The following is a 25,015-nucleotide window of genomic DNA, read 5'->3' on the forward strand; positions in this document are numbered from 1 at the left end:
AAAAGGAAGGTGTTAGGCAGGATAGTATGAAGGTGGACTTTAATAATTGGAAGGATTGGTGAGGTAGTTTTGTGAGGCTATGGGTTCTCTTTGTAGGCCTTGTTGAAGAGATGAGTCTTCAAAGATTTGCGGAAGTTGGTTATTTCGTCAATAGCTTTCAGGGTTGTAGGTAATGCATGCCACAGCTGCGTGCTCATGTAAGAGAAGGTGGTGGCGTGTATCAGCTTGTATTTTAGTCCTTTACAGCTGGGGAAGAGCAGATTGAGAAATTTGTGGGATGATCTTATTCAATCGTTAGGCCATCGTTTCTGGGAGCTTTATTTTTGGGTAACTTTCATTGCATTTAGAAACTCTGATAAGGAGATATTGCATCTAAATGTGATTGTTGTAATGGGATTAATTTTGGATGTTCAACATTGTCTGTAAAATTATAAAGAGTGAGTTAGATGGGCCTTTTCCTCTTATTTTTGTGTACTTTTCTAACATAAAGATTTGTCACCTTTAAAATAGCTCCTTTCAGTTTTGCCCACTGCTGTTCTACTTCCTTCAGCTATTCCCATCCAGCTAACACTTCCTTGAGGTATTCTTCCAGCTTGACAAAGTTAGTTCTTTTGAAGTCTAGACCCTTCAATCTTGAATAAGCCCTCTCCTCTTGTGTCTTAATATTGAATCACACCATTTGGTGATCACACACTGTAACATCAGAAACACTCTCCCCATTTGTAAGCACCAGGTCCAGAATAGCTTCATCCTGCTTGGGTTCCATTTCCAACTGCTGGAACAGTTCTTGTAGAGAATTCAAGATCCCCTTGCTTCTAGATGAACCTGCAGCAGGGATGCAGCCATCAATGTCTGGTGTATTAAAATCATTTGTTAGTAGTACTTCCCTTTTCATAGCTGTCTTGTGATGCCCAGCCTTTCAGTTTCCTAAGGTCTTCTTTCAGTTTTTCACAGTCTGCATGTGTGTTAACAACTTTGAATAATTTTGTGTCATCTGCAAATTTAATCACCTCGCTTGTTCCGATTTACAGATCATTTATAGATATGTTAAATATCACCAGCCCAGTGCAGATCCCTGTAGCATTCCACTATTCACCCTCCTCTACTGAGAAAGAGTGGCCATTTAACCCTACCCTCTGTTTTCTATCCATTCACAACAGAACATTGCTTCCTATCCCTTGGCTTTTTAATTTTCTCAGGAGTCTCTCATGCGGGACTTTGTCAAAAGCTTTCTGAAAATGTAGATATGTTACATCAACTGGCTCACCTTTATCCACGTCTTCAAAGAAATGAAGCAAGTTGATGAGGCTTGACTTCCCTTGGCTGAATCCATTCTGACTCTGTTCTATTAAACCATGTTTGTTTATATATTCAGTAATTTTATTCTTTATAATTTCCATTATTTTGCCCAGCACTGAAGTCAGGCTTACCGATCTGTAATTTCCCAGATCACTAATGGAACCATTTTTAAAATTTTGGCGTTACATTGGTCGCCCTCCAGGTAGTACAGATGATTTGAACAACAGGTTACAGATCACTAACAGCAGATCAGCAATTTCATGAGTTCTTTCAGTACCGTGGCGTGCATACCATCTAGTCCAGGTGGTTTAATACTCTTTAATTTGTTGATTTGGCTGAGTACATCTTCCAAGTTAACAGATATTTCTTTCAGTTCCTCATCGTCTCCCTTGAAAACCATTTCAGGTACATCTCGTACATCTTCAATAAAGATTGAAGCAAAGAATTCTTTCAGTTTCTCCACTGTGGGACTGTTAGATCAAGGAGCAAAAGGGGCACTCAGGAAGGAGAAGACCACAGTCCCCCACAGGCTTTCTGCTTCTGATGTATCTGAAGAAGTTATTACTATATTTTAACAGGTTGCTGTGCTCATGTCTTATCAGCTCTTCATGGAGCCAGTATATGGATATCTGCAGTAGTTAAAAGATCTCTTAAACTGTTAGCTTCTCTTGATGGAGACTTTAGTGGTCAAGAAGGTGTGTGGAAAACGTTTAGTCATATTGACGTATGATGTTTTCAGAATTGCTTTAAGTACCCTTCCATGGGATTAGCATTCACAGACTTTCATGGCTTTGATCCTTAGACCTTAGATCAGATGTGCAGAAAAATCTTGCTGAGACTCTGCAAGTCAGTCTTTAAAAGGGCTAGCTGTATTAGTCTAGTGTAGCAAAATTGACAGAGGCAAGTTTGCATCTTATAGACAGAATTGTTTATTAAATCATGAGAAGTTGAGGGCCAGAGTCCACTTCATCAGATGCATCAAGTGAAATTCAGAAGATGGGTAAATTTACATGATGTTGCATGGGGGAGGGAGTAAGGTATGGAGTAAAAAGAGATATTGAATGAATTCTTTGCTTCGATCTTTATGAAAGAAGATGATGTGAGAGATCTACCTGTACTGGAAATGGTTTTCAAGGGTGATGATGCGGAGGAACTGAAAGAAATCTTTGTGAACCTGGAAGATGTATTGAGCCAAATTGACAAATTAAAAAGTAGTAAATCACCTGGACCGGATGGCATACATCCAAGGGTACTTAAAGAACTCAAGCATGAAATTGCTGATCTGCTGTTCTGTCATTAAAATAATCCATAGTACCTGAAGATTGGAGGGCGGCTAATTAATGCTGATTTTTAAAAGGGTTCTGGGGTGATCTGGGAAATTATAGACCAGTAAGCCTGATGTCAGTGCCGGATAAAATTACAGAACACATAGACAAACATGATTTAATGGGACAGTGTTCACGTGGATTCAGCCGAGGGAAGTCTTGCCTCACCAGTTTGCTTCATTTCTTTGAAGGCGTGAATAAACATGTGGATAATAGTGAGCCTGTTGATGTAGTATATCTAGATTTTCAGAAAGCTTTTGATAAAGTTCCTCATGAGAGACTCCTGAGAAAATTAGAGTCATGGGATAGGATGCAAGGTTTTGTTGTGGATTAGGAATTGGTTATTGGACAGAGAACAGAGAGTAGGGTTAAATGGTCGTTTTTCTTAATGGAGGAGGTTGAATAGTGGATTGCTACAGGGATCTGTACCTGGACTGGTACTATTTAACATATTTATAAATGATATTGAAATTGGAATGACGAGTGAGATGATCAAATTTGCAGATGATACAAAACTTGTGCGGAATGTGAAGTATTGTGAAATATTGTAGGAAGACTGGGCGCCCAAATGGAAAAGAAATTCAATGTGGACAAATGCAAGGTGATGCACATTGGAAAGAATAATCCAAATCATAGTTACCTGATGCTAGGGTCCACCTTGGGGGTCAGCGCTCAAGAAAAAGATCTGGGTGTCGTCGTAGATAAAATCTTCTGTTCAGTGTGTGACAGCGGCCAAAAAAGCAAACAGGATGCCAGGAATTATTAGGAAACGGATGGTGAATAAGACCGAAAATACTATAATGCCTTTGTATCACTCCATAGTGCATCTGCACCTTGAGTATTGCATTCATTTCTGGTCACCATATCTCAAAAAGATATAGCAGAATTAGAAAAGGTTCAAAGAAGAGCGACCAAAATAATAAAGGGGGTGGAACTCCTCTCGTATGAGGAAAGGCTAAAGAGATTAGGTCTCTTCAGTTTGGAAAAGAGACTGATGAGGGGAGATGTGATTGAGGTCTACAAAATCCTGAGTGGTGTAGAACGAGTAGAAGTAAATCGATTTTTTTTTAACTCGTTCCAAAAGTACAAAGACTAGGGGACACTAGAGGAAGTTACATGGAAATACTTTTAAAGCAAATAGGAGGAAATATTTTTTTCACTCAATGAATAGTTAAGCTCTGGAACTCTTTGCCGGAGGATGTGGTAACAGCGGTTAGAGTATCTGGGTTTAAAAAAGGTTTGGACAAATTCCTGGATTAAAAGTCCATAGTATGCTATTGAGACAGACATGGGAAGCAACTGCTTGCCCTGGGATTTGTAGTATGGAGTGTTGCCATGATTTGGGTTTCTGCCAGGTACTTGTGACCTGGAGTGGCCACTGTTTGGAAAACAGGATACTGAGCCAGATGGACTATTGATCTGAACCAGTATATAGCTACTCTTATGTTCTTATATTCTTATCATCCAAGATAATCTCCTTCTTTCCCTGTTGTCATGTGCATTTTTTGATGCAGAGTTGGAAAGGAGAATTTCAGTGAGGCTGGATGCAGTATCAGTACAGAACTTTGAAGCATTTTATTTTTGCTTTCCCAAACAGATGAGTCGAGTGACCTACCAGTAGATGTGTTTCCTCTGGCACAGTATGTTGTGGAGCTGAGTTTCAGGCTTAGTAATGCTTTACAAGAAGTGTGAGCCAGTTTCTTCTCCAATCTTGGTCTAAGATTTGGCCCAAGATGAGCCCAGTTGCACCTTTGGTTTCTGGTCTGGAGCAATCTTCGTGCTCTTTTGTTCCTAATCATCTTAGAACTCAGGGTTTCCTGGAGTTCTGAATGTTACTGCTTAGATATTAGACCTGAAGGGAATCACTCTCCAGATACCTCGCAATCATCTTTATTACAGGAAAAAATGCATACTTTACCTGAATGCAATGTCAGTGCACTGCCAGTGTCTAAAGTAGTATGCATTCCTTCTCAGGTGTCTTTCCAAGAATGATTGCATTCATCCCTTTTGATTTGGACGTTGCAGGAGAGTCCAGCATACATTTTACTTGGTGTTTTGAAATACTTTGATTCCTTTCAAAAGTGCTGGTGGCAGTGCCCATCCAAACACTCTCCAACGATGTGTATAAGAAGATATGGGAAAACCCCACTCAGTATACCCCAGTGGTAAAGAAGGTAGCCATAGTGTCTTATATGGGTAGTTACGGGATTCAGTGAGTCATTACTACCATACCAAATCTGCTTTTTGAATATGCCCTAAAAGTACCCCCTCTGGGAAGGGGTTAGTAGCATTTACAGAAAATTTGTTCTTGGCAGAGAACATGTCTAAATGCAAGAACAAGGTCTTTGAGGTAATTTTTAAAACAAAAATATGCATGTACTTGGAAAATTGCCCTTTTTAGTATGGTTGAATTTCTGCATAGGTTTTTAGAAGATACTGCAGAATTTTTTGACTGTCTCCTTCAAAAGAAGCAAAACAAATTTCATTTCCTTGTGAGAAATGCAAAGATTATGAGAAACATTTAATTTGGATGACTTGAGATGGCATTAAGAGCCCTGCAATGGCCATAGGTGTTCACAGACTCTCATGGTTCAGAGTTTCAGACATTTGTGAAGGCGCTCAAGAAAGGCTGGCTAATGAGCTGTGCTGCAGGGGAAATATTTTGAAAGATAAAGGACAGACAGTCAACACCTCAAACCCTCTCCACTTATTACATCAGAGTTGCTTTTGGCATCCTTAAGCCATCATAGTATTTTCCTGAATAAATAGCCTTCCTTTAAGATACATTAGAAGGATTCTGAGTTAGAGCTTAAGACCTTGCTATCACAAATCAGAAGAGCTTAGAGAACCAATGCATCATACACCATCTAAACCAAGGTTGGCTGGATTTAAGGAAAATAGTCAGTGTTTTCAGTCTTTCCTTGGAAGACTGCCATCTGGGGGAGAGTCTTACATTTATTGTAAGCCGTTAGCCCATTAAAACCTTGAGTAGATGAACCCTATGGATTATAAAGGATGGTTACAGTTTACATCTATTGATGGTTCATCCACTCCACTATTCACAAAAGTTTATTAGAAAGTTCTGGTTTTGATAAGCTAAGGTCATAAATGTCCTCACTTGCAAAATTAATCAAACCTGAACTGCTGCAGCAGAGATGAGTTTTTACACTGGTTACTTCCTAGTCTCCCAAAAGAATGACGGATTCTGGCACATCCGAGACCTTAGAACCTTAAATTCCTCAAAAGAGAAAAAGTTGAGGATTTCTTGGATACTGCTCTCTCCCACTTTTAAACAGTGGGAATCAGGAAGAATGACACCCAAATCACATAATGCATTTCAGATTATTTGTGTGGGCTCTGCACCTCCAGTACTACGTACAACCTTTTTGTCCTTGCATCAGCTCCATGGGTTTTCAGAAAATGCTTAGCTGTCATCACAGTTTAACTACACAAACAGAGAGTTCACATTCTTCCCTGCCTGGATGATTGTTTATCAAGAGTACATCTCGTATAAAATAAATCCATGTGATCCAGTATCCAAGTGCATGATTATCTAGGATTCATAATCAACTACTAAAATCGTATCTGAATTAGTTACTTTCATTAGATTTGAATTAAGACCTATCGTCACACAAACAAAACTTAATACTGCTGCAGATGAAGTGAAAACGCAGAGTCAGCAGGTATCAATCAGTTTGATTCATGTTGAAAATACTGAGCCTGTTTGCTTCTGTGCATGAGACTCTTTATGACATGTTTCTGTATGAGACAGGCTCAATAGAATTAAGCAATCTAGCTTTACTTTTTTCTGTCTTTTTTTTTTTTTCCTTTTCTCCAGAACTTTATTTCCTCTTCACTTGCTTCCTTTCAGCAACCTTTTCTCTCTTAGTCTTTCTCACCCATCCCCAAATGGGAGCAGTGGAATCCCATTCCTGGTTCATGATTTACATTTACAGATCTCTTGCATACTTAAAGGTGCATTCTGCTGGGGGAGATGCAGAAATGGAAACTATGAAATTGAGTTTCTTATATTGGCAAAGTAGGTAAAAGTGTTCCTACTATAGGAGCCAGGTCTGTGGTTGCTCTGGGTGCTTGAGCACCCCCAATATTGAATGAACTCCTTGACTCTGTCTAGGGAGAGGTAATTTCCATCGGTTTAGCACCCCTAATGATTTTGAAACGTTGGCTCCTATGGTTCGTACTGCCCTGACCTAAGAGGAAAGGGGGGATGTGAGAGCGCATATTGAAGAGCTGGAGGGAGGGAAAAGGTATCTAGCATTGCCGTACTGGGAAATGTACACAGTATCCATTGGGTTTTTTTTTCTTTTGTTTTTCCCGCTGTGATTTCTTTATTGATTTAAGTAATGGTACTCATCAGATCTACACTATACAGAGTACCACTACTTAGGTCAATAAAGAAATCACAGCGGGAAAAACAAAAACAATGGATACTGTGTACATTTCCCAGTACGGCAAATGTATGGTGTAGATCTGATGAGTGTTGAGGTTGTTAGACTTTTTTTTTAAAGCTGTCTTGTGTTGGTATTGTATGTTTTCTTCCTATTGATGGCCAGCTATCTGGAAAGCTTGGAGAGGGTGATATTTTTTAATTCAGATTGAAAATCTATATCAAAATTATCATTAGGTACTTGAGACAGATAAGTGGACTCTTTTATAAATTCTTTTTGATAATAGTCATTGCTAGGATGAGGCGCTTGAGAAGACAAGCTCAGTTAAGATTTCAAAGATTCAGAAGTTTAGTTTGTATAAATATGCTTAGCTAATACATATTTTCCTCTCCTTTCAGAGTTGTGATATTTGTCAAGAGCAATTTGAGCAGTACTGGGATGAGGAGGAAGAGGAATGGCATCTAAAGAATGCTATTCGTGTAGAAGAAAAGGTAACCTGCATTCTATTGAATTGTATTGCTTTTGCAGGTGTTGGCCATACATTTGTAGAAGAATACATCGGTTGTACTGGGTCAAGTAATTTCACATGATACCTGGAGGTATATAATAGTGTCGTACATCTTCCTGAATCAATTCAACTAAGATAACGTCTACCATATATGGAAAGATTCTGTATAATGAAGAAAATATATTTCAGGGGGAAATCGTTGGTTTTTTTTTTTTACTAATCACTTAAAGATAGATTCAATGTTGACACCAGGTAATTGCATATTGGAACTTAATAAAAGTCAAAAGCTATGAAGCTGCTGCTTTCTGTCACATTAGCTCCTCCTGAAACATACCTGGTTTTGCATTTAAGATCATTTTTCAAAACTACATTGACCTGGTGAGTCTGGGATATGTTTGGCTTTCTGTATAGCTATTTGTTGGGATTTAGGTGAGTTGAAGGGGGGGAGCTGTTTACCTGACTTCAATTCTTTTTCAAAATGTGCATTTTTAGAAATGCACTCACCTCGGAAGCCATTTTCAAAAATTTGTCAACCTTATCCTCTGGGTCAGATCAGTACAGATGATGGAGACAGAGAACAAGCTTAAAGCTGACTTTACTCCCCTTATAGGTGTCTTGATGTTGCCTTCCACTCCCCAATATATCTCCAAATGGTGCAAGCCATTCTGAAATTTTTCTGTTAATTATTCGATGCCAGAGATTTTCCATTGAGCTGTGGTTAAAATATATAGAACTAGTAAAAGAGGCCCGTTTCCAACAGAAAGGAAATGGGCGCTAGCAAGGTTCCAGGGGCCCCTCCCCCCTCCCAACCCCCCCATCTCTCGTCTGAGGACCCCTCCCCCTCTTGTCTCAGGACCCCCCTCTCGTCTCAGGACCTCCACCCCTCCCCCCCTCTCTTCTCAGGACCCCCCCCCTCGTCTCAGGACCTCTCCGATTTCTGCTGCCCAGCGCCTCCCTCCGTCTGTCTCTGTGTCAAGTGCAAGGAGGACGTGTGCAAGTGCCCCAGCCCTTCGTACGTGGCAGCTGCTGTTTAAAAAGTTTTACCTCCTACTAGGCCGGCAACACTGAAGTCCACCAAGTACAGACGCCGCTTCTGACAGGCTATGGTTCGCTGTTCCTCTGGTCCCGCCCTCATTTCCTGTTTGCGGAAGGGCGGGACCACAGGAACAGCGAACCACAGCCTGTCTGAAGCGGCGTCTGTACTTGGTGGACTTGTTGCCGGCCGAGCAGGAGGTAAATCTTTTTAAACAGCAGCTGCCACGTACGAATAGCTGGGGCTCTCGCACATGTCCTCCTTGCACTCGGAGACCACAGGAGACAGGAAGGGGGCGGACTGCTGAACTGGGAGGGGATGGAGATGGTGGTGCGAACTTGTAGCGCCCGTGCTTGAGTTGCATCGCGGTTTCCCAGGCAACACGGTGACGTCACTGGAAGGCTTCAGACATTCCAAACTGGGCTTCAACTTCCTGGCAGTCAGCTTCAGAACATTGGAGGTGCAAATTATTATAGTAGATTGGAGCAGCCACCTAGAAGTCAGTCTTGTTTATCAAGAACTTCTCTGCATAGTAACTGTTTCTGTGTTGCCTATCAGAATCTCTGATACTGAAGATGTATATAAAACTATAATTACTGCACTTTTCTTTTTCTAGATTTATCATCCATCATGTTATGAAGATTACCAAAATGTGAGTGTGTTTTTAATACAACCTATTGACTTAGTTTTTTTGCTATAGTTGCCTTTTTTGTTTTTCTTTTAAAGAATAACTCTCCACTGAAATACATTTGTTTACTAATATAGAGGCAGAATTAGTATCGCATGATAGGACACAAAAATTAGGGAATGGAACAGGTTTCTGGTGGGAATTTTACTAGTTTTCTCAAGCATATATTTTTATGAGCTCAATGTTTTCATTTTGCAGACATCGTCGTTTTTAGACTGTACACCCTCTCCTAGCAAAACCCCTGTGGAAAATCCTTTAAATAGTTTGCTAAACATTGTCAAACAGGAATTGCAAGAACCAGTGGAGAAGCCTAAAATTAAAGAAGAGCCAGCTGAGGACACCCCTACTGCCTGTACAGAGGAAGACAAACCTTTGGAAACAGAGGTTAAAACAGAGCCTAAAGCTGCTGAATTGGTTTGAATTACACTACCAAACTTTTTTTTTTTTTTTCTTAAGGAAGAAAAGCTGCTGTGTCAAAAGAACTAAATCCTACAAGGCTAAGGAAACTTTTATATAAAAAGTTTAACTGAGGCAGGGCCCTCAGCTATAGTTTGGTTAATAAATACATTTTTGTATTTGAATTTCCTATTTCCTGCACAGTTTCATGTGTTCGTTGTGTGAGAATTCTGTAGATGTGTGCAGATAAAACAAAAAATGAAATTGTAAGTGTAAAAAGAAACTGTACAGATTTCACTTATGGAGCTGTAAATTATAAATAAAAGATATTTTTGCTATATATGGTGTGTAATATTTATGCACACCATAACAAAACAAGTGTTATTTTCCTTTCTTTGGTTTAAAAACAACAATGAAACATGACATTTTTCTGGTAGGCACACTTAAGATGACTGAAAGTGAGCTTTAAGATATAGAAAAGGTTACAAAGGCAATAAAGAGTCAGGATCTTTCCCAAACAGAATACCTAGTTATTTTTGTTGTCATTTCAATATATAGGGTGATATTTCCTCACATAGTTATTAAAAATAAACTCAAAACAAAACCAAACTAATAATGCAGCAAACTGAGGGTTATAAAATGCAGATACAGTACCTGGTACATCATAAAAATTCTGGGCAGCTGACACACCTGCTGAAGGAGAGGAATTTTTGTTTGCATAGTACATGATACTTTATTTCAAATGGTTCACAAAGAAAAAAAAAACCTCACACACATTTTATTTCTAGTTATAAACGTGATTGGAAGAAAATTCTTTGCAACATTTACATTTTTTGCCTTTGTTGATTACAATTGGATTAGATGGTGAATCTGAAACACTGGGATGTTAATATTGAATTCTTCTAATAAACAAAATAGTGCATACTTAAGTTTTGGTCTCTGTTTTGTGAGTATGTAGCGTTCTATAGTGAATGTGTGTGGCAAATTGACTTAAGAGTTGGTAAAAAGGATGTGTGTAAACTTGTTTGTGTGGTGAAAAAGTCTGGTCTGGTTTTACACGGGTGCAGGAAAATGTAGCTCTACTTTTCTTGGTGAGCACAGACCTATGTCTTCATACGTGTGATAAGCTAAAACCAGGTCTAGCTCAGTTTGAACCCCCCTGAACATGAAGCTACATGTTACCCTAAGTAAGGATGATGTGTGTTTCCAACTGTTAATGCAGCAGAAAAAAATACAGAAATCAAAAGACTTTGGTAGTGCAACAGGTGTTAAGCTGCAGAGATTAATTCCATCTCTTTGCTTTACATACTCTTGCTGCTGAGGCTGAATAGGAAAATTGAGTAAATCATTAATATTAAAGCAAAGGCCTAAAAAGAATTTTTCTTCAGCAGCAATGAAGCTAAATTTTTAATGTACTGCTTTAACCATGATTAAATCATTTTTGCAGACATACATCTTAAAGCAGCCAAATTTAATCTATCCTACAGAGTACAATTGAAACGGTAAATGTTTGTGGTACACCAACAGTGATACATTCAGCCCTACAATAAGGTACTAAAAAAAATAATACATTTCAAAAAATGAAGATAACATAATAAAAATGTTTCCACCTCAGCTAAAGCATAACTAAACTTGAGGTACAGAGAAAAAAGCCACTCCTGTGGGCTCTCACTTCTTATCTCCACCCTTGTATTGATGTGGTGTGAAAAATGAGAAATAGCCTGATGGAGACAGGTTAGCTTCAAATAATATTATTTTGAGGATTTGAACCTTCCATTGACATACAACCAAAGTATTCAAAACCACACCACCTCCTCTCAGATATTTAATATCGCTTATGTTCCATCCAAAAATTATGAACAATATATATATGGCAGTAAAGTTTAGCTGTACTGCATTAATGCAAGGTACTTTACACCATCTTTGAGACATACACTGACCATGACTTCTAAACTAAAGAAGGGGTTATAGGCACAATTTATGTAATGACATCACCTGCTCTGTGGTCAGACTATTGTGTATATTGCTGGCAATAAGATGGTATCATACCTAGTTCTGAAAAAGTTGCGTACCTGTAATGGAAGTTCTCTGTAGACAGTAGGGGAATGCATCCACGCTTCATGGTGATATCTTCTGATGGATCCTATGTGGTGGAAGTCTTTAGCTAAACAGTAAGCATTTTGGCTTACTGGGTATGTGCAGGAGTTCCCATGCTGTGGACTGATCCTCCTTTCAGCTATGTTTCAAGCTGTCTCTTAAATGGGGATGTTGGATGAGTAAGTGGGACCGTTTTTCTTGGTGAACATTCCCCTGCTGTCTATAGAGAACCCCCCTGTTACAGGTAAGCAACTTTTCTTTCTCTGGAGACAAGAGAGTTGCAGCATACTCCGTGGTGAGTCCACTAGTTAATGCTGGATATGCTGCTCTTTCTGAGACAAGTGCCAAAGGATGGACTGGCCAAACATCCATCGTGGAGTAATTCAAACAGTAGTGGCAAGGACCATCTGGCAGCTTTACAGATGTCCTGCAGAGGTGTAGTCCTGAGGTGGGCTATTGAGGAAGCAGTGGCTCTGCATCGGTGAGATCCCATGTGACCTGCAAGAGCTTTATCAAGTCTTGCTGTAGGAAAAGGCAATACATTTGGATATCCATGCGGATATGGGCTGCCTGGAGGTTGGAGGACCCGGATTGTTGGGATTGAATCTGACAAAAAGTTGAGATTTACGGATGTCCTTGTGCATTGAAGGTAGGATCTGCACTTCTGGGCTGAGGCGTGACAAAGGAATTCAACTATTTAGAGTAGTGCTGGCATTCAAAGTGCAGCACACATTTGAATTTGTTGTATCAAACAGACAAGATTGGTTGTTTACCATTGATCATCACCAATTTCTGCTTTGTGAAACAACATATATGACTCCTGACGCAAGCATCAGTTGCTGTCCTTTTCTCTGTGCCATGAATTCTGGTTGATGATTAAACAATAAGGCTTCATTGACTTTTCAGTTTGGTGCCATTTGGTTTATCGCCTCACTGCTTCAATTCAAGCATCGCTCCTTGATGGATTTTCCTGCCCACAGAACCCAAGTGTCTGGAGCTAGGACCTGAACGGGGAGGGAGTGAACGATGGCACCTGGGCTAGTAAAGCCTGAGCAGCAATGCAGTTGAGGAGGCAGGAGCCTGCAGGTGATGAGACTGAGCACGGTGCTTCTACACCCTTCGGCTTGATTTTAGTTGGAGTGGATTCCTGTGTACAGCTGTGAGCCGCAAGTGCAAGAGAACCGATGCTACCTCTGTCTTTTTGTATCTTGAGGTGGACAGAGGAGAGCTGTGACGGGTGAGGAGTGGAAATAAAAGAAGGAGGGGCAGTTCATTGTGCAGGAACTTCTGCACATACCCAGTAAGCCAAAGGCTTACTTTAGCTAGAGAAGATCTGTAGCAGAGGATCTGCCAGAACTCACCATGAAGTATGCCCACGTCTTCCCTGCTTGTCGCCAGAGAATATAAATTTATTATTTATTTATTTGGATTTTGCGCTCACCTTTTTCAGTAGTGGCTCAAGGTGAGTTACATTCCGGTACACTGGTATTTCCCTGTCCCTGGAGGGCTCACAATCAGCAAATTTGTTACAAAAATGTGATGATTAGCAGTAAAAATCTACATTTATTTTATACTAGTAAACATTAAGCTTTCCTAATTAACTAGTAGAACCAAAATAACCAAGCACCAATTGGTCTGATTCACACTTTCATTCATTCATTTATATACCGCTTAGATTGAAGTGGTTTACAGTTTTATTTATTTATGCATTCTTATATTCCCACTATTATCCAAAAACAAATTTCAGTTCAAAGAGACTTACAATTTATATTTTGGTGGAGTTACAATAGTGTTATGCAATGTTGAGAGGGCATCTTTTTTGTATGGTTATAGAGTTTTTAAGAGATTGATTTGAAGTGGAAAAGGTAGTGGTGATATTTATTCATATAGTTTTTGAAGAGGTAGATTTGAAAGGAAGGCAACAATATCTTTGTAATTAGGTGTAGCCTCTCATTGGTTTACAGGTACTGGGTCTGTCCCTAGGAGGCTCACAGTCTAAATAGTACATTGTACCATAGGAGCCAACTTTTCAAAATGATTGGGGGTGCTGAAAATGTTTTTTTACAAGTGCTGCGTTTTCCACCTTCCCCTCCCCCCGGTACCTTAAAATCCTGTCTGCTGCAGTCTTCACCTGGGCAGTGGCAGTGCCACTTATAGGCTGCCTGCAACCTGCACCAGGACTTCTTCCTTGAACTGTCCTGCCCCTCAGTCCCTCTGTACCATGCAAATATATAATTATATATATTTATAAATACATAATTATGTTTGAATTGGTATAGCTGAATAAAGCAATGTGTTTGTAATACTATTTGGTGTTGATTTTGATAAGAGATAATTAGGTCATAATAAAGTGGTAGGTAACTAGATTGACCAATAATTAATGAATTTAACCCTTGTAATTGTACTAACAATGCAAATATATAAGAGATGCAAATTTCAGAAACTGACATATTTCAATCACTATACTATAGGTTAAATGCAAACAAAACAAATGGAAAATATGATATCATTTTATTGAACTAAATACATTTTTCAATTAGCTTTCAGAGGCCAAAACCTCTTTCATCAAGTCAGGACAAGTATACTGCTGTTATGGTATTCTGTTCTGACATGAGAAAGGAGGGTTTAGTCTCCAAATGTTAGTCAAAAATATATTAAAATTAGTCCAATAAAGATATCACCTTATTTCCATTTTCTATGTTTATTAACCCAGCTACCACACTACTTTATCCTAAACTAAAAATACAATTTATTTTTTCCTACCTTTGTTGTCTGGCCATTTACTGTTTCTAATTGTGTTGGTTCAAAAACTCTCTTCCCCCCCCCCCCCCCCCCCTTTCCATCTAGCGTCTGCTCCCTCTCCCCTTTCCATCCAGCATCTGCCCCTTCCATATCATCATGCTGATCAATGCATAGACTGGTGGGTTGTGTCCATCTATCAGCAGGTGGAGATAGAGAGCAATCCTTTTGCCTCCCTATATGTGGTCATGTGCTGCTGGAAACTCCTCAGTATGTTCTCTATCTCAGCAGGTGGTGGTCACACACAGCAGCAGCTCTGGCTAGGTCTCCAAGCCTAATTTTTAGGTTTTGTTGAGTACCTGGGGTTGAGGGCTCTTCTTGAGCAAGTGCAAACCTGGTGGTGCCAGGTCCCTCCTTTTCTCCCCCTCCCGCTGGCTCCGTTAAAAAAAAAAAATTTTTTTGGACGTCCTTAAGGGCGTTTATTTCAACGTTTATTGCAGCTACTCACTGGGTCACCAGTTCGTTACAGCTCGGAGCGAGAAGCAGGTAATTTTTACCTTTTTGTAGCGGGCAGGGGGTTCCCCGATCTGTCTCCACGTAGCCTATGGCGCCGGAGGGCGAGGGCGCAAAGAATCGCTTCCCGGACCGCGTGTGCGCTTCTAGCGGGGATGCGGGTGTCTTAAAGTCTGATTTGCCCTTGTTGGGTGTCAGTTTGGAGGCCGGTCAGTGTCCCGGTTCTTCCTCCGGTGCGGCGGTTTTTCCCGCCATAAACGCCCATTGCCCGCTGCTCGCCTCCGCCATCTTGGCCGGCCACTCTGCTCGGACGGCTTCTTCTTGGGCCGCCCTTGAGGTGGGAGAATACTATGGCCGCCCAAGATTTGGGCGACGGCAAAAAAGCGGCCAAAGTTAAGCGCCGTTCTTCCCGGAGTGTCGCGCCGGACGCCATTTTGGATGCGCAGCATGTTTCTCCCCCGCTCTTGCGAGCGCCGGTTGACGGTGCGTCTAGGGCTGTAGCCCAGGCTGCTGAAGTGCACAGTCTGGTGGGTTTCTCCCCCGAGTACATTTTGCTGCTGCATCAGGCCTTCTTTAAGCAAAACGCTGCCCCTGTTCCCTTGTCGGATAAAGGGGTTGAGGCCCCCGGAAGTAAACGCCCTCGGGTGGATTTCCAGGCCTTAGAGGACTCTGTCTCCTCTGATGTAGAGGGCAGCGTATCTGGGTTCTCCCAACGGTCCTTTGGGGATTCCTTGGAGGAGACGGATTCCCGCTTGGATGGAGCGGATGACCCCTCTGCAGCGCAGATTTTTCGCTCAGAGGACTTGCCTAACCTGTTAGTGCAGGCCATGAGCATTTTGAAGATTTCCTCTCCGGAGGACGTCTCTCCCTCAGCCCCTGTTGGCTCCGCCATTATGCTGGGGATGAAGCGCCCGCCTAGAACCTTCCACGTGCATGATGCCATGCACACCTTGATTTCGGCTCAATGGGATGTCCCGGAAGCGAGCCTCAAAGTGGCTAGGGCTATGTCCCGCCTCTATCCTCTGCCTGAAAGTGAACGGGAGGCCTTTCTTTGGCCTACCGTGGATTCTTTAATCACTGTGGTGACTAAGAAAACGGCGTCGGTAGAAGGTGGCACGGCCCTAAAGGACGCCCAAGACAGAAGATTGGAGGCGGCTGCTTTAAGTTTGGAGGCCTCAGTTTGCGGCTCCTATGTGGCCAGGGCGTGCCTGACGATTGTGCAGCGGGCTTACATAAGTACAGCCATGCTGGGAAAGACCAAAGGTCCATCAAGCCCAGCATCCTGTTTCCAACAGTGGCCAATCCAGATCACAAATACCTGGCAAGATCCCAAAAAAGTACAAAACATTTTATACTGCTTATCCCAGAAATAGTGGATTTTCCCCAAGTCCATTTAATAATGGTCTATGGACTTTTCCTTTAGGAAGCCGTCCAAACCTTTTTTAAACTCCGCTAAGCTAACTGCCTTTACCACATTCTCTGGCAAGTCTGAAGCAGGCATGACTGAAAACAGAATGTACAGGTGCTGGTATCGTGGAAAGTAGTGTTTTCATTACCATCAGGGGGAAGTCTTCAGCTGGTGGAGCTTGGGATCCCCCACCAGCTACGGCTAAACATATGCTACTGTTGGGTGGGCCTGAGCCCTAAGTGGGTGGGCCCTGGCCCACCTGTGGCTACGCCACTGCCATCAAGCCCAACATCCTGTTTCCAACAGTGACCAATCCAGATCACAAATACCTGGCAAGATCCCAAAAAAGTACAAAACATTTTATACTGCTTATCCCAGAAATAGTGGATTTCCCCCAAGCCCATTTAATAACGGTCTATGGACTTTTCCTTTAGGAAGCTGTCCAAACCTTTTTTTAAACTCCGCTAAGCTAACTGCCTTTACCACATTCTCTGGCAACGAATTCCAGAGTTTAATTACACGTTGAGTGAAGAAAAATTTTCTCATTCATTTTAAATTTACTACATTGTAGCTTCATCGCATGCCCCCTAGTCCTAGTATTTTGGGAAAGCGTGAACAGACGCTTCACATCTACCCATTCGACTCCACTCATTATTTTATATACCTCTATCATGTCTCCCCTCAGCCGCCTTTTCTCCAAGATGAAGAGCCCTATCTGCTTTAGCCTTTCCTCATAGGGAAGTCGTCCCATCCCCTTTATTATTTTCGTCGCCCTTCTCTGCACCTTTTCTAATTCCACTATATCTTTTTTTGAGATACGGCGATCAGAATCGCACACAATATTCGAGGTGCGGTCGCACCATGGAGTGATACAAAGGCATTATAACATCCTCATTTTTGTTTTCCATTCCTTTCCTCATAATAACTAACATTCTATTTGCTTTCTTAGCCACAGCAGCACACTGAGCAGGTTTCAACGTATCATCAACGACGACACCTGGATCCCTTTCTTGGTCCATGACTCCTAACGTGGAACCTTGCATGATGTAGCTATAATTCGGGTTCCTCTTTCCCACATGCATCACTGCACTTGCTCACATTAAACGTCATCAGCCATTTAGACGCCCAGTCTCCCGGTCTCGTAAGGTCTTCTTGTAATATAGTAGATGACGGCAGAAAATGACCTGCACGGTCCATCCAGTCTGCCCAACACGACAACTCCTATGTGCTACTTTTTGTGTATACCCTACTTTGATTTGTACCTGTGCTCTTCAGCAGCACTATCCCCGCCTCCCAACCACCAGCCCCGCCTCCCACCACCGGCTCTGGCACAGACTATATAAGTCTGCCCAGCACTATCCCTGTAATTTTTCACAATCCTCCCGCGATTTAACGACTTTGAATAACTTTGTGTCATCAGCAAATTTAATTACCTCACTAGTTACTCCCATCTCTAGGTCATTTATAAATATGTTAAAAAGCAGCGATCCCAGCACAGATCCCTGGGGAACCCCACTAACTACCCTTCTCCATCGAGAATAATGACCATTTAACCCTACTCTCTGTTTTTTTTTTTTAACCAGTTTTTAATCCACAATAGAACACTACCTCCTATCCCATGACTCTTCAATTTCCTCTGGAGTCTTTCATGAGGTACTTTGTCAAACGCCTTCTGAAAATCCAGATACACAATATCAACCGGCTCACCTTTATCCACATGTTTGTTCACCCCTTCAAAGAAATGTAGTAGATTGGTGAGGCAAGATTTCCCTTCACTAAATCCATGTTGACTTTGTCTCATTAACCCATGCTTTTGAATATGCTCTGTAATTTAGTTCTTAATAATAGTCTCTACCATTTTGCCCAGCACCGATATCAGACTCACCGGTCTATAATTTCCCGGATCTCCTCTGGAACATTTTTTTAAATCGGAGTTACATTGGCTACCCTCCAGTCTTCCGGTACCACACTTGATTTTAAGGATAAATTACATATTTCTAACAATAGCTCTACAAGCTCATTTTTCAGTTCTGTCAGTACTCTGGGATGAATACCATCCGGTCCAGGAGATTTGCTACTCTTCAGTTTGTAGAACTGACGATTACATCATCCAGGTTTACAGAGAATTCATTAACTTTCTCCGACTCGTCAGCTTCAAATACCATTTCCGGCACCAGTATCACTCCCAAATCTTCCTCGGTGAAGACCGAAGCAAAGAATTCATTTAATCTCTCCGCTACAGCTTTGTCTTCCCTGATTGCCCCTTTTACTCCTCGGTCATCTAGCGGACCAACCAATTCTTTTGCCGGCTTCCTGCTTTTAATATACCTAAATAAATTTTTACTATGTGTTTTTGCCTCCAATGCAATCTTTTTTTCTAAGTCCCTCTTAGCCTTCCTTATCAGCGCTTTGCATTTGACTTGACATTCCTTAAGCTGTTTCTTATTATTTTCAGTCGGTTCCTTCTTCCATTTTCTGAAGGATTTTCTTTTAGCACTAATAGCTTCCTTCACCTCACTTTTGAACCACGCCGGCTGACATTTGGTCTTCTGTCCTCCTTTTTTAATACACGGAATATGCTTCCAGGATGGTGTTTTTGAACAGCATCCACGCCTGATACAAATTTTTGACCCTCGCAGTCGCTCCTCTTTCTTTTACTACTACTACTACTACTACTTGACATTTCTAAAGCGCTACTAGGGTTATGCAGCGCTGTACAATTTAACATAGAAGGACAGTCCCTGCTCAAAGGAGCTTACAATCTAAAGGACAAATGTAAAGTCAGTCAAATAGGGGCAGTCTAGATTTCCTGAAAGGTATAAAGGTTAGGTGCCGAAAGCAACATTGAAGAGATGGGCTTTGAGCAAAGATTTGAAGATGGGTAGGGAGGGGGCTTGGCATACGGGCTCAGGAAGTTTATTCCAAGCATAGGGTGAGGTGAGGCGAGGCAGAATGAGCGGAGCCTGGAGTTGGCGGTGGTGGAGAAGGGTACTGAGAGGAGGGATTTGTCCTGTGAGCGGAGGTTACGGGCGGGAACGTAAGGGGAAATGAGGGTAGAGAGGTAATGAGGGGCTGCAGACTGAGTGCATTTGTAGGTAAGAAGGAGAAGCTTGAACTGTATGTGGTATCTGATTGGAAGCCAGTGAAGTGACCTGAGGAGAGGGGTGATATGAGTATATCGGTTCAGGCAGAATATAAGACGTGCAGCAGAGTTCTGAACGGATTGAAGGGAGGGATAGATGGCTAAGTGGGAGGCCAGTGAGGAGTAGGTAGCAGTAAAGGCGAGAGGTAATGAGAGTGTGGACGAGAGTACGGGTGGTGTGCTCTGAGAGGAAAGGCTGAATTTTGCTGATGTTGAAGAGAAAGAAGCGACAGGTCTTGGCTATCTGCTGGATATGCGCGAAGGAGAGGGAGGAGTTGAAGATGACTCCGAGGTTGCGGGCAGATGAGACGGGGAGGATGAGGGTGCCATCAACTGAGAGAGCGGAGGAAGAGGAGAAGTGGGTTTTGGTGGAAAGACGATAAGCTTGGTCTTGGACATGTTCAGTTTCAGGTGGCGGTTGGACATCCATACAGCAATGTCGGATAAGCAGGCCGATACCTTGGCCTGGGTCTCCGTGGTGATGTCTGGTGTGGAGAGATACAGCTGGGTGTCATCAGCATAAAGATGATACTGGAAACCATGAGATGAGATCAGTGAGCCCAGGGAAGAGGTGTAGACTTATACTGCATTTTGAGAGATTTGAGATTTTGAAGCATAGACTTAGATGATTATAAAGTCATTTCAAGTTGGTGAATTTCCTTCTCAAGTTTATTAAGTTTAGCTTTATTGGTTTCACGAAGATGAGATACATAACTAATTATTTCACCTCTTAGCCATGTCTTGAATGCTTCCCATATTATTATATAAGATGGTACAGTCTTTATTATTATCAAAAAATTTGACAGATTTCTGAGAAATATGTTGCAGAAATGTTGGATCCCAGAGTAAAGAAATATTAAGTCTCCAAGTAGAGGAAGTTGCTTTATTGGAAGACCAAATAAAGTCACATGAAATTGCTGCATGGTCAGAGATTGATATTTCATGTATCTGAGCAGCAGATAACATAGGAATCAAGTTCTTAGTACCCAGAAAATAATCAATTCTTGAATAGGTGTGATGAGGAGCAGAAAAAAAAAAAAAAGAGTAATCTCTAGCTGTAGGATAGAGTAATCTTTATAAATCAGCCCACCCATTGGACTGCATAAGAACATTCAGTGAATTATGAACTTTGAGTTTGGTGGGTCTGCAGTGTGAAGAGTGATCCAGAAAAGGATCGATTGGGAAGTTGAAGTCTCCTCCAATCATAATGCGATAACTGAGAGCATTTGACCCAGAAATGTTAATTTTTTGAAATAAATTAGGGTCACCTATATTTGGAGCATAGGCATTAATTAAAGTTAGAGGTTTGCCCTCTAAGGAGCCTTCTAGTCGAGACCATCTGCCTTCATTATCATGAATATGGGAGATTAGTTGAAAGGGCAAAGATTTTCTAATAAGAGTAATAACACCATTTTTACGACCATTTGCTGGGCTTATATAGCATTGATCAAACCATTTATTTATAAGTTTGGAGCTTTCTTGTGTATAAAATTAATTTCTTGCAGAAAGCAAATGTCAGAGGTTTTTTTTTTTTTTTCCAGATAAAGTGGGAGTTCCTTTCGCTTGATAAGATTAGAGATCTCTTTAATGTTAAGGGATAATATACGCAGCTTCATCATTGAAAATATTGAAGACTTGTATCCAACTGATTAGTATAACACATCCATGCATGAAGAGAGATTTGCAGATAATTAGCAGGTGTAAAAACCTCAGAAATAAAAAGAAGTCAATAAATGGAACAAGAAAAATAATAATCTTAACAAGCATAAAGCGTTTGTTCCATGTATAAGAGAGATGAAAATTGCTTATGGGGTACATGCGACCAACTCAGACACAAAAAGAGTTTGCAAAAATATGATTTTGTATATAGCACCAATGCAAATATATTATTAGAGATTTAGAGAATGTGTGAATATCTTTAAAAAAAAAACAACTTCTCTAACTGCTACTCTCCAGAAATTCAGGCCTTTTAAAGTGATCAAATATCATATATTAGTAGGAGAGTCTTTATCAAGAAATTTTTGCAGATCATTTTTGAAAAATTATCTTCATGGTTGCAGGGTATAACAGGCCATATTGAGCGCCTATGGCTTTTAGTTTAGGGTGCATTTCTAGAAACATCTTCCTTTTTTTTTGCAGTGGGTTTCGAGAAATCCGGTACCAGAATAACTCTTGCTCCAGCGTACATCAGAGGAGATTTTGAACAAGTAGTATTAAGTAACAAGTTGATCATGATGAAGAAATTTAACAATGATAGGACATGGATAATTTTTCCCCGGAGTAGGCCGCAACGTAATACGATGAGCATGCTCTATAACTATAACTATGTCAGCAGGCAGGTCAGCGATTTTTTATGAAGGACGATCTCAAAAACTGAAACATATCCTTGGGGAGCGTGCCAGGTGCCCTTGACCTGGATTGGCCACTGTCGGTGACAGGATGCTGGGCTAGATGGACCTTTGGTCTTTCCCAGTATGGCACTACTTATGTACCCTCACTTTGTTCACGTACGCCAAGTATGCGAATATTATTTCTTCTCAAACGATTAGTTAAATCCTCAATATCACGCTGCATGAGCTCAGTTTTATTCAGTTTATGGTTCATTTCCAAATGAAGTGCATCCTAAGCTGAGGAGTGGCCTAGTGGTTAGGGTGGTGGACTCTGGTCCTGGGGAACTGAGTTCAATTCCCACTTCAGGCACAGCTCCTTGTGACTCTGCAGCTCCTTGTGACTCTGGGCAAGTCACTTAACCCTCCATTGCCCCAGGTACAAATAAGTACCTGTATATGTAAGCCACATTGAGCCTGCCATGAGTGGGAAAGCATGGGGTACAAATATAACTAAAATAAAATAAACATATGGTCTTCAAGAAATTCAATTCTAGCATTGAATTGGGTAAGTTGAGTAGAGATTAATTCTGATTTAATTTCAGAAGTGGTGCTGAGATTCTGCTGCATTAAGATAGTAGAGCCTTTATGTCATCTGCAAGAGATTCAGCTTTGTCACGCGGTAACGGTGACTGCAAGGCCTTTTCTGGTGTGGAGAGGTCCATTTTGTTTCTTTTAGAGGCTGAGTGGAGAGAGTACGAACCTTCGTTTCGATTGGATTTTGAAGTCATCTTATTCAGATACGCTGAGAGTGAAGTTCTACACGATAAAATGAAATATTTAGGTGCTATATCGTGGCATCGGAGAGAAAGCTGGCAGGAGAAAAACCTCTTAAGCGTCCATGCTGGATGATGTCACGCGCTTCCCCCCGTTTGTTGTCAGTGTGCAATGCTTTTCTCTTGGTGTTCTTGCTCAGATATGACAGCAATAATGTGTAGAAATAATTTATTTATTGCATTTGTATCCCACATTTTCCCACCTTTTTGCAGGCTCAATGTGGCTTACAAACAAACATACAGTGGGGGAAATAAGTATTTGATCCCTTGCTGATTTTGTAAGTTTGCCCACTGACAAAGACATGAGCAGCCCATAATTGAAGGGTAGGTTATTGGTAACAGTGAGAGATAGCACATCACAAATTAAATCCGGAAAATCACATTGTGGAAAGTATATGAATTTATTTGCATTCTGCAGAGGGAAATAAGTATTTGATCCCCCACCAACCAGTAAGAGATCTGGCCCCTACAGACCAGGTAGATGCTCCAAATCAACTCGTTACCTGCATGACAGACAGCTGTCGGCAATGGTCACCTGTATGAAAGACACCTGTCCACAGACTCAGTGAATCAGTCAGACTCTAACCTCTACAAAATGGCCAAGAGCAAGGAGCTGTCTAAGGATGTCAGGGACAAGATCATACACCTGCACAAGGCTGGAATGGGCTACAAAACCATCAGTAAGACGCTGGGCGAGAAGGAGACAACTGTTGGTGCCATAGTAAGAAAATGGAAGAAGTACAAAATGACTGTCAATCGACAAAGATCTGGGGCTCCACGCAAAATCTCACCTCGTGGGGTATCCTTGATCATGAGGAAGGTTAGAAATCAGCCTACAACTACAAGGGGGGAACTTGTCAATGATCTCAAGGCAGCTGGGACCACTGTCACCACGAAAACCATTGGTAACACATTACGACATAACGGATTGCAATCCTGCAGTGCCCGCAAGGTCCCCCTGCTCCGGAAGGCACATGTGACGGCCCGTCTGAAGTTTGCCAGTGAACACCTGGATGATGCCGAGAGTGATTGGGAGAAGGTGCTGTGGTCAGATGAGACAAAAATTGAGCTCTTTGGCATGAACTCAACTCGCCGTGTTTGGAGGAAGAGAAATGCTGCCTATGACCCAAAGAACACCGTCCCCACTGTCAAGCATGGAGGTGGAAATGTTATGTTTTGGGGGTGTTTCTCTGCTAAGGGCACAGGACTACTTCACCGCATCAATGGGAGAATGGATGGGGCCATGTACCGTACAATTCTGAGTGACAACCTCCTTCCCTCCGCCAGGGCCTTAAAAATGGGTCGTGGCTGGGTCTTCCAGCACGACAATGACCCAAAACATACAGCCAAGGCAACAAAGGAGTGGCTCAGGAAGAAGCACATTAGGGTCATGGAGTGGCCTAGCCAGTCACCAGACCTTAATCCCATTGAAAACTTATGGAGGGAGCTGAAGCTGCGAGTTGCCAAGCGACAGCCCAGAACTCTTAATGATTTAGAGATGATCTGCAAAGAGGAGTGGACCAAAATTCCTCCTGACATGTGTGCAAACCTCATCATCAACTACAGAAGACGTCTGACCGCTGTGCTTGCCAACAAGGGTTTTGCCACCAAGTATTAGGTCTTGTTTGCCAGAGGGATTAAATACTTATTTCCCTCTGCAGAATGCAAATAAATTCATATACTTTCCACAATGTGATTTTCCGGATTTAATTTGTGATGTGCTATCTCTCACTGTTACCAATAACCTACCCTTCAATTATGGGCTGCTCATGTCTTTGTCAGTGGGCAAACTTACAAAATCAGCAAGGGATCAAATACTTATTTCCCCCACTGTATAAACGGCGAGTGACCGACTCACTCGCAAATGCGCAGTAGAGACTTCCCTCTCTGTCCCGCCCCCGCGTCAATATGTGTTGACAGGGGCGGGACCGAGAGAGAAACTACGCAAAGCCGCCGAGGTCTCTACCGCTCCCCCCCCCCGAGGTTGCCGCTACCGCTCCCCCCACCCAGTGTCGCCGCTGCCAGCCCTCCACCCAGGCCCTCTCTCCGCTACTGAACTTACATCCATTCGCCGGAACGCAGCACGCACATCAGCTGAGTGAGCTGCCGTCCGCCTTCCTTCCCTGCCTGTGCCCCGCCCTCGCTGACGTTACATCACACGAGGGCGGGACACAGGCAGGGAAGGAAGGCCGACGGCAGCTTAGCTGATCTGCCCTGCTGCGTTCCGGCGAATGGATGTAAGTTCAATAGCGAAGAGAGGGCCTGGGCCTGGTGGAGGGCTGGCGGCGCCGGTGA

At 42.0% G+C, this 25,015-nt stretch overlaps 1 protein-coding gene across 2 annotated transcripts in view; it reads left to right on the plus strand.

The window, feature by feature from the left end:
• Nucleotides 1-10,582, plus strand: part of PCF11 (PCF11 cleavage and polyadenylation factor subunit) — an 87,393-nt gene extending 76,811 nt beyond the window's left edge. For both annotated transcript variants that reach the window (XM_030200098.1, XM_030200099.1), the window contains 3 exons: nucleotides 7,432-7,524; nucleotides 9,191-9,226; nucleotides 9,461-10,582. In XM_030200098.1, the coding sequence (XP_030055958.1) occupies nucleotides 7,432-7,524; nucleotides 9,191-9,226; nucleotides 9,461-9,682 (351 nt within the window). In that variant the 3' untranslated portion in view covers nucleotides 9,683-10,582. The remainder of the gene's footprint in view (nucleotides 1-7,431; nucleotides 7,525-9,190; nucleotides 9,227-9,460) is intronic.
• The last annotated feature ends 14,433 nt before the right edge of the window (nucleotides 10,583-25,015 follow it).

This window comes from Microcaecilia unicolor, chromosome 4, assembly GCF_901765095.1.
Source record: "Microcaecilia unicolor chromosome 4, aMicUni1.1, whole genome shotgun sequence".
NCBI lineage: Eukaryota > Metazoa > Chordata > Amphibia > Gymnophiona > Siphonopidae > Microcaecilia > Microcaecilia unicolor.